General features: G+C 57.2%; 1 protein-coding gene across 2 annotated transcripts; it reads left to right on the top strand.

Moving 5' to 3' along the window:
* Positions 1-148: 148 nt before the first annotated feature.
* Positions 149-9,640, top strand: NHERF4 (NHERF family PDZ scaffold protein 4). Of its 2 annotated transcripts, XM_054005785.1 has the most exons (11): positions 149-193; positions 1,876-1,903; positions 2,635-2,699; positions 3,784-3,995; positions 4,588-4,774; positions 4,899-5,035; positions 6,061-6,265; positions 6,607-6,803; positions 7,060-7,263; positions 8,023-8,283; positions 9,395-9,640. In XM_054005785.1, the coding sequence occupies exons 1-11, from the start codon at positions 178-180 to the stop codon at positions 9,437-9,439; spliced, it is 1,557 nt and encodes a 518-aa protein (XP_053861760.1). In that variant the 5' UTR covers positions 149-177; the 3' UTR covers positions 9,440-9,640. The 2 variants fall into 2 exon arrangements, with proteins under 2 accessions (XP_053861760.1, XP_053861759.1); XM_054005784.1 differs by lacking the exon at positions 149-193 and having other exon boundaries at positions 503-1,903.
* The last annotated feature ends 85 nt before the right edge of the window (positions 9,641-9,725 follow it).

The following is a 9,725-nucleotide window of genomic DNA, read 5'->3' as shown; positions in this document are numbered from 1 at the left end:
GCTGAGGTGTGACTTGGAGGGGTCAATGGAGGGGAGCTGTTCCCTCTTGCTGAGATTCATGGGCGCAGCGGAAGACTCCTGCCTTGTTTAAATATTAAACCGGTGCAGTCTTGGAGGAGGCGGGGACACTAGCTTCACCTGCCACTTCACGCTGTACCTTGCACCGTCGCCACAGCCATGAAGCAAAAGGAAGGTAAGGAGCTGAGGCTTATGGCGGGGGTGGGAAGCAGCTGGGGGAAACGGGGGTTGATTCTGAGGAACCTATCCCCCTTACACACACACACAAAACCAAGGGCCTGTGGCTTTCTTCACAGATCTCTCCAGGTGCTGAGGGTGGGGGTGGGTGCTGCAGGGGTTCTTGGGGGGTCCTGGTGACATCTGGAGAGACAGACGACTCTTCATTTGGGGGTTCTAGGCAGCCCCCCCCCCCAGTTCCATGGGATTGTGGGTTCTCTAAGGCTGGATTTCTTGGGCTGGTATTTTGGGGGCTGAGGGCATTATCCCAGAGGAGTTACTTGTGCCCTTGTCCCTAAGCCCCATTGCCCTCTCGTCCTGTCTCCCGCAAAGGCCCAGACCTGACCCCTACTGACCCTGAGGACAGTGTGTCCCTGGCTGTGAGCACCACAGCTCAGGCCTTGTTTAATTCCTCCCTCACTCCTGGCCAGCTTCCTGCAGTAGCAGGCCAGGTGGGTGGGGTAGTAAGTACCCAGTTAAGTGGAGGTGAAGGCAGTGAGGTGCATTCTGCTGCTCAGAAATGCAGAGGTAAGTGCCACTGGCTAGAACGGGTCCAGACTGCACCCCCAGAGCTGCCTCCCTGCTGGCTGGACTCCCTGCACTGAGCCTCAGTTAGCCAGCGAGCAGTGGCACCACTTCAGCTATTTCTTGGGGCAAATTCCAGGCCCTGCCAGCCCCTCCAACCGCAGAGACTCCAGATCTCCTCCTGTCTCCCCTCTCTCTTACCCACACAGTGCATGAGCCAGGGCTGCCAGAAGTCACGTTCTTGGCAGACTCCCCTCTGCTGTGCCATATGGGAACGGGAGTAATATTTGATGCAGTACAGTACAGCACCCCCTGCCCCTCTCTCTGGACAGTCTGGATGGAGGGGTGGCCCGGCCAAATTTCAGTGACGTTGGGACCTCACAACTGGAGCAATACTGACTTAGCTGAGAGGAATGCTGCTTAACCCCCTCTCTCCCGCTGGCTCCATGGCCTATGCAACTTTGAGCAAATGCAAAAACCTTGCAGGGGGTGGGAGGGAAGTGTTCACACACGCCCTTGACTCCCTTCTCCCCGCTCCCCCCTGCGCACACAGTTGGCTCCACAGCAGAGAGCAGCTGCTTAGGAGGCTGTGGTCCTCCAAAATGCGTCTGATTCATTGATCCCAACTTAGGTCTCCAGCTGCCTCTCCCCCTCTTTCGCCTGGTTTGGGGTGGGGGGGTGGATGGAGCAAAGCTGTGTTGTGTGTGCTTGTGCACAAGTGCTTCTGCAGGGCATCCACCTCACGTGGGCAAGAAGCAGGCACAACAATGCACAAGGACAAGGCTCCCTCCCCTCCTGACAAGCCCGGGAACTGGCGGCCACCTGGAATGGGCGCTGGGTCCAGCCTGTGGGAAAGGAGGCACCTGAGCTGTGTTTGTGCCCATCTAGTCTGGGCTCTGCTTACAGCCCCTGGAAGGGAACTAGCCCTAAGAGTCTGGGTCGGTGTCCCTGTGGGGCCCTTCCTTGGTGAGCGCATGGCAGTGCCTTGGGGTGTGTGCTGGAGCAGGGTCTGCGAGCCCCAGGCAGGGGGTGGGCATGTGAATGCAGCCCAGGGGAGGTGAGCAATGTCATGGCTACTAGAGAGACTGTCTGACCTCAGAGCCTTTTCTTCTGCAGGACTTGAGGATACCAAGGAGTTAACCTTGTAAGTGCTGTGCTACTCCTGTATACTTGGGTATTGTTGGTCTCCTAAGGGTGGCTTTCTGGTCTCATGCCAACTGCTTCCTGTGCCTGTGTGTGGGAGTGTGACAATTCCACGGGCATGTGGGACTTCACAGTTCCCAGGGGCTCCTGGGAACTTCTTGGGCACAATGGGGACCCCCCCCTGCTCCAAAAGCTGAGGCCAAAGGAGAATCTCCCTTAGCTGTTAGCAGTATGGGAGCCATGACACACAGCTGAGCAGTTCTGATTCAGAGCGAGGTGGTGTACAGATACACCAGTCACCCATTGCAATAGGAAGAGAGTGCTTTTCGTGCAGGACTGGACTCCTGGTCTGCTGCCTCTGGCTGTAGCCAATATTGGATGCTACAAGGGAAGGCAGTACAGCACCTGGCTGATTGTGCCATGCTGCATGGCAGGGGTGTGAGGAGATTCCTTCCTGACCCCTGAGATGGTCATCTCACACCCTGAAGCCTCCCACTGCCTTGCCCTCCAGGGTCCCATTCGGGTCCCTCTCCCTCCCCTCCATTTCTATATGAACACTGCAGCCTGTGGACAAGATTCTCCCAAGGAAGAAGCCAGCAGATGCATCCCCCTCCTGCCTGCCAGCTGCTGTCCATGTGGCTGGGGTGTGATGTCATGGCACACTGAGCTGGAGTGGGGCCCAATGGGTCTGGCTGCTGTAGATTGACTTGCTTTCTTCTCTTATCATTTCAGGAAATTTGAATTCAACCCCAAGGACGGGATTGATAACCCAGCCCTGTCACTGGCTGAGGACTCCGGTAAGGGGCAGCCCTGGGCTTGCTGTGGGGTGGGGTTGTTCCTCTTCACAAGCAAATGGAAGAAACTAGGATCAGCAGGGTCCCCTCCCTCCAGGGCCAGGCTGGGCATTGTGTTTGGGGGGGGGGGTAGGGCGGGGAGTGGACATGACCTGTAGAGTGAGACCACCTACCAGCAGGCCATCTTGCAGTCCCATGAGTGACCAGAACTGTTCATAGCTGATGCTTCTTGGGCACTTCCATTCCATGTAGAAGGAGAAGTCCCCTCTCCTGAGCCCTCATGTTTGAGAGACCTGCCAACAGCCCCCCCTGCCCCCCCCCACACACTTGGATTGAAGACCCTTGCCTGCACTGCACCCATACCCCTCTGTAAGGGGTGGCAGAGACCTGGACGGAGGCCAGCTTGCATGCAGTCTCTTTGCTGCTGTCTTCTTGTTGGGTGGGAGGTTCAGTGAGTCTCTTCTCTGCTTCTGGCAAAACCAAACCGAGGGAGCCCTGACTCAAATGACCCTCCCCCCACGTATAGAAGGCTGAGGAGAAACCAGAGAGGGGACAAGTCCCTGCTGGGAGGCCATCACATGCAAGTGCAGCGGGATGTGCATTCACATGCAGGGAGGCGCACATGTGGGTGCATATGTACCCACAGTGTGGCACGAATACCTACGGGTGCAGACACACGAGACACGTATGTGTCTGCATGTACACAGCGATCCAGGCAGGTGCATAATCACAGGTGGACATGTGTATGCAGACGTATGTGTCCTGATGCTATCCATATGATATGAATATGCAGAAGTACCTGGGACAGGTGCACAAAGACGCAGGCCGGTACACACACAGGCACGTGATGGTCCAGCTGGTACAAGACTGAGCAGAGACTAGAATCCCACCTGGCCCGGAGGAGGCAGAATCCTGCCTCTCTAGCAAACCTGAATGACTGAGGGGGTGTGCATGGGAGGGGAGGGTACCCCAGTTTGTTAATAACTCTACACGTTTACTGATTCCCCACATACTGCCTACCCATGTCCCCCTCCATGGTGGCAGCCTGGGTATCACGTGGCACTCACAGGCTCTGTTCTCCCCTCAGATACAGAAGGCGCAGAGAAGCCACGGTTCTACCTGCTGACCAAGGGCGATGGGGAGAGCTTTGGGTTCTGCCTACGTGAGGAGGTGCGGAACAAGGGGCACATCATCCGGCAGGTCACATGCGGGGGGATGGCCCAGCGCAGGGGCCTGCAGGACGGGGACCGGATCCTGGAGGTGAACGGTGAATATGTGGACAACATGGAGCACTTCAGGGTAAGGCTTGGGCAGGGCTGAGCGTCGAGGTCTGTGACTAGCGCCATCAGCTCAGCCTGGTTAACGGGGTGGGTGAACTGCCATGGGGCACTGGCTGCCCCACACTGTACCCTGCTGATTGTCCATGGTAGGAGCCGGCAGAGACCTGGCATGGGCCTGAGCCATAATGTCAGGCTCCAGAACCGAACTCCCCTGGAGCTCCAGTGTATTGGGATTTGGGCTTTGGTTCAAGTCTGTCTCCCAAGGGCGGTTGGGTGGCTCCCATGAAATGAGCTTGCTGGGCCTCAGCTCAATTCTTAACATCCACAGCATGAAAATCATCATGCCTCCTGGCCCCTTGCTGGCAGCATTAGCCCAAAGCGTGAGCAGGCCATGAAGGCAGAGCCCCCTTCTCTGTCCTAGCAAGGGTGAGTCACATTGGCAGGGCAGGGTTGGGAAGCTTGCCCTGCTGCAGCCCAGGTTCTCCCTGTCCTGTGTCCTGTAGCATCTCCAGGACTGTCAATTTAGTACCTTCTGCCAGCATGACATCCCTCCCAAGACCCGTGTTTGGAGCCCCCCGGCCCTGGGCCCATGTGTGTGGGCTCTCTTGCAGGTGGTGCAGAAGATCAAGGCCAGTGGTAACCAGGTGGTTGTTGCAGTCCTGGATGGCAATGCCTACGAAGTTGCAAAAGCCCTCGACAGGAACCTGGCAGAGCTGCTGCCAGGCCACACCAGGCCACAGCTCTGCCACATCGTGAAGGACAAAAGTGGCTTTGGCTTCAGTGTTTCAGCTCCAGAAGGTAAAAGAAAAGGTCAAAACCCTGCCAGTGCTTCCTGTGTGTATTCCACTGCCCGCTTCCCCATGGGAGGGCCAGCTGGACCTCCCAGCACTATCCCATTCCCTTTGCTCTGCTCTCCATGCAGGTGTGAAGGGCACGTTCCGGCTGTCTGTCATGAGCGACAGCCCAGCGGATAAAGCGGGTGTCCCCTCTGACTCCTGGCTGCTCGAGCTCAACGGGGCCAGTGTGAGGAACTACACTTACGCACAGCTCACCAGGAAGGTACACACCCAGGCATAGTGTCCCACTGCCAGGCTGTTCCCCGGGGGGGCCGCCTGGTCACAGACTGGCCCGAGTCTCCCCTCACGTCCTTGGAATGTGTCTGTCAGACACTTGCTGCCTTTTGTCTTACTAGATCCCATTTCCCTCCCTCTCACCCACTCATCACTGAATTCCTCTCTGCCCTGCATTTGCCTATCTGCTCCCACTCACCATTCCTCGGTCACTGTCCCTCTGCCCTTCCTTCACCTCTCAGTTCTCCTGTCCCTGCCTTCTCTCTTCATCTGCCTGTCCCTCCCCCACGACCTTCATCCTCTTCTCCACCCCACTCCCCCTCACAATCATGCCTCCTCTAAGGTAGGCAGTGTCTGTCTGTCTAAAGCAGGGGTAGGCAACCTATGGCACGCGTGCCAAAGGCGGCAGGCAAACTGATTTTCAGTGGCACTCACACTGCCCGGGTCCTGGCCACTGGTCCAGGGGGCTCTGCATTTTAATTTAATTTTAAATGAAGCTTCTTAAACATTTTACTTTACTTTTACTTAAACATTATTTACTTTACATTCAACAATAGTTTAGTTCTATAATATAGACTTATAGAAAGAGATCTTCTAAAAACGTTAACATGTATTACTGGCACGCGAAACCTTCAATGAGAGTGACTAAATGAAGACTCGGCACACCACTTCTGAAAGGTTGCCGACCCCTGCTCTAAAGTCAAAGATCCAGTCACCTTCTGACTCCACACTCAGCAGATGGTAGTGGATAATTCCCAGGGGACAAAGGGCCCATCACCCTGGAGATGCCCTACCAGGTCAATGCCCGCTTCTCCCCACACTCCGTGCTCTGAGATCTGGCTCCACAAGTTCCGATGTGCACGGTGAAGGCATGATGCCCAGGACTGTCCATGCCCTGTCCTGGTCTCCAGGCTTTACCAGGGCTTATGCCCTGTGGGAGGGTGGCAGGGGGCCCTGTGCTGATTCTAACCAGGCCCCCGTGGCTCTCCACGCGTGTGTTTCTTTCGGCACCAGCTCAAGCAAAGTGGCAGCAAAGTGACCCTGCTGGTGATAGATGCCAAGTCGGAGGAGTTCTACCGGCAGCAGGGTGTCAGGGTCATAGCTGCCATGGCCGATGCCGCCACGCTGCCCTTCAAGGCCAGGAAGCTGCACATGGTGAAAGGTCCAGATGGCTACGGGTTCCTGCTGAAGGAAGAGAAGTGCAGCTCAGGGACGATGGGTAAGGCGGCTCGGGATGGGGAGCTAGGGCTATCGGTGCGTATCGCAGAGGCCTGAGCGCAGGCCTGGGAGCCCTGAGTTCTGTCCCCGACTCCTTAGGGACTTGCCCAAGGTCACCCATCTGCCTCAGTTTACCCATCTGAAAAGAGGGATATTGTCCCTAATCGCCTCCTGCCCATGAGGATCAATGCATTAGCTGGAGAGGGCCAGCCCCACAGTATGGACCCTGTCAGTAAAGAAATTTTAACTTCTCTCTCACGCTCACAATTTTCCTTTTCTCTCCTCTCATCTTTATTTTTTTCTTGCTCCCTCTCTCTCTGGGTCTGTCCCCCACACGTGCAGGCCAGTTCCTGAGTGAGGTGGATACTGGGCTGCCAGCCGACAGGGCCGGGATGAGGGATGGAGACCGGCTCCTGGCTGTGAACGGTGAGGGCGTGGAGGGGCTGTGCCACCAGGAGGTCGTGGACATGATCCGTGCTGGCGGCAACCAGGTGACGTTGCTGGTCATCGATCCAGATGGAGACAAATTCTACAGCTCGGTACGTGGTGCAGTGTGAGGGCTGGTGGGCAGCAGGGAGAGATGCCAACCCTGCACTCTTTGGGGGCAGCAGCCCCACAGAAATTCCTCCCTGGGCACCCTCTGCCATTCAGTGCTGGGGCTGGGTCACTATATGCCCATGGCCATGTGGGATGTCAAGACAGAGGCCTTGGCAAAACTGACCTCCCCCCTTGGGGATGCTCTCCTCTGGCTCAGGGCCCCAGGAGCAGTGAGACTCAGCCTGCTTGGTTTTCCAGATTGGGCTGTCCCCGCTGCTGTTCTGTGAAGATGGGCACCCTTCATCGGGCACTCCGACCACCCCAGGATCCCATCCCAGCATGCCTCAGGGAAATGGCGCACCCATCGGCACACCCCGCCTCTGCCACCTTGACATGGGGCCGGAAGGGTACGGATTCCAGCTGCAGACTGTCACCAACAAGCCGGGGGTCTTTATCACGCAGGTAACTCCCCTCGATGCCCCTCTCCTCAGTGCCAAGGGTGGGCCAAATGATCCCAGTCAGCCTCAGACCCGCACACACGCAGCCTGAGCTAGAGACTCCAGACGGCACTGTCCTCTGGCATGGGTAGCTCCCAGGACTCTGACTCCCTGCCCAGCACCCCTCTCCCCCAAGGCAGTGACTGAGCAGGGAACAGGCCTCTCTGTGTCCCTGGCTGCCCACGTCTGGCATCCTGAGCTGCCTCCCCACCACTGATTTCATTCCCAGCTGGAGGCAATGTTTGGTGGGGGTGGGAGTCAGGACTCCTGGGTTCTCTTCCTAGCTCGGGGAGGGGAGTAGTTACAGCAGGGGGCTGGGAACCAGGACTCCTGGCTTCCAGTCCCATTGCATTCACTAACTCGCCCGTGTGTAAAGCGCTGTGGACTCCTCAGTCGGCTGGCGCTGGGCAGAGCCACCTAGTATGGTTATTAGAAGGATTAGCTGGAAAAGCTTTGCCGTCCAGAGCCCACCCTGGACAATGGGCGTCGGAGGCTCTGAACGGACAACACCCCGTGCTGGTGGTTGGACAATGCTGGGGGAGCCCGCCTGCCGTATTCCAAAGCAGGTAGAGCCAGTGACTCCCCCGCCGCACCCACAGAGCATGGTCAGGAGCAGGGGACCCTGACCCAGCTCTGTGGCCTGCCCGTTGGATTGCACGGCTGAGAAGCCGGAGGGGCGGTGAAGGTTGAGTATTACCTGAGCGACATGGCTGCTGTCTCCCAGGTGGCCACGGGCAGCGGCGGGAAGCGAGCAGGCCTGAAGGAGGGGGACGTGGTGATTGAGGTCAACGGGAGGAACGTGGAGCAGGAGAGCTACAAAGAGGTGCTGGGGAGGATAAAGGAGAGTGGGCAGCAGCTGACATTGCTGGTGGTGGAGCAGGAAGAGCTCAGGAGCTACAGGGAGATGGACCTTGCAGTCACGGCCGATATGGCAGAGGGCGGCGATGCTGCTGCCAGGGCCGAGGCCCTGCTGGGTTCTAGGCAGGTGAGTGTGAGTAAGGCTGGTCCTGCTGCTACCTTCTAAGTATCGCCCCAGGCTCCACATCACCCTGCCAGTGCAGTCACCTGGGATCAAGACTCTGCAGAGAAGCCAGAGCAGGAGTTGTTGTATTAGCCCGGGCAGGCCCAAGAGTCAGACCAGGATGGTTTGCTGTGGGGTTTAGTCTCAAGCAATGGGGCTCCCTCCCCTGCCTGCAGGGAGATGGTTCCAGAGGAGCCCCTTCCTAATGTTCCGCTTTCCTTTCCTTAGGGTTTCCCTGCACTGGGGCGTGTAGCCACTGGCAGAGCTGGAGTGCTACAAATGGCCTTGCACTGGTGTGACTCAGGTCTGCACCAGCCCAGCTACGCCCAGGGCTGAAACCTCAGTGTAAATAAGGTCTCAGTCACTCCTCTAGGCCCGGGGCTCGCTAACTCTTCTCCCTACAAGGTGTTTGTGCCCTTCCCATGGCAGGAGCTCTCATCAGCCAAGCTCTTCCCTCCGCACCTGGGATGGTTTTTCATTGCTTGCTCCTCTCTGGCCTCCCTCCAGCTCCTCAGTGACTCGTTAGTCAGAACAAATGCGACAGGCCAGACTCTGCTCTGTTGCCTGGCTGGAACTGCCTAGAAGTCAGCGTAGTTGCTCCAACTTACACCATTGTATATGGGAGCAGAACCGGGGCCAGGAACACCGAGTGAACTTGCTCCACCTCCTAGCCCCTGGTGTAAATCTAGAGTCACTCCATTATCTTCAGTTGCTCTGGATTTACATGGTTATTAGACTGAGATCAGTGTCCCTGTCTTGCTATCTGGCCCCCAAGCCCCATGGAGTGGAGGTGGGGATGCCAGGATGGGGGGAATCCCAGGGGTGACAGAGAAGTAACCAAACTGTGCTTGACCCACCCCTGCACACTGAGTGAGACAGGGCAGGTGAGAGCAAAGGGGGAGGAGCCTCCATGCAGGTGGTGCCATGGTTCTAAGAACCTCTTCATGGTCCCACATGCCACCTGGAACCCCCATCTCTGCTGCTTCCCCAGTCTCCCTATGGATGGCCCGTATGCTCAGGGTCTCCAGAAGGGCCATGTAACTGACTGGTACTGACCCTTCTCCGTTCCTTGCAGGAGCCACGGTGTGAGGAATGGAAGGGACTGAGTCAGTCATTCTAGCCACTCTGTTCTGGACCCGTGGGCTCAGCGCAATCCCAGTTCTGGAGAGGCTTCAAACCACGACCCAGACCAACCCTGGACACGCGATTTTGCACGCACGATAACTTGCACTTTGATTCTTCCCTTGCTCTGATTTCCTGGTGAGCCGCTGCACCAATCAGCTGATCTTGGGACTTTAAAGCTGTGAGATTAGCCTCACAGATTAAGGGCAGGCCCAGCATGGGAGCAGGGACCAGAACAGGTGAGGTCAGTGAAACAAGGAGGCCCAGGGGCCTGCACCTAAGGG

The sequence above is a fragment of the Malaclemys terrapin genome, chromosome 15, assembly GCF_027887155.1.
Source record: "Malaclemys terrapin pileata isolate rMalTer1 chromosome 15, rMalTer1.hap1, whole genome shotgun sequence".
Taxonomy (NCBI): domain Eukaryota; kingdom Metazoa; phylum Chordata; order Testudines; family Emydidae; genus Malaclemys; species Malaclemys terrapin.
The sequence above is the reverse complement of the archived record's forward strand: the minus strand, read 5'-3'. Positions and strand labels throughout refer to the sequence as shown.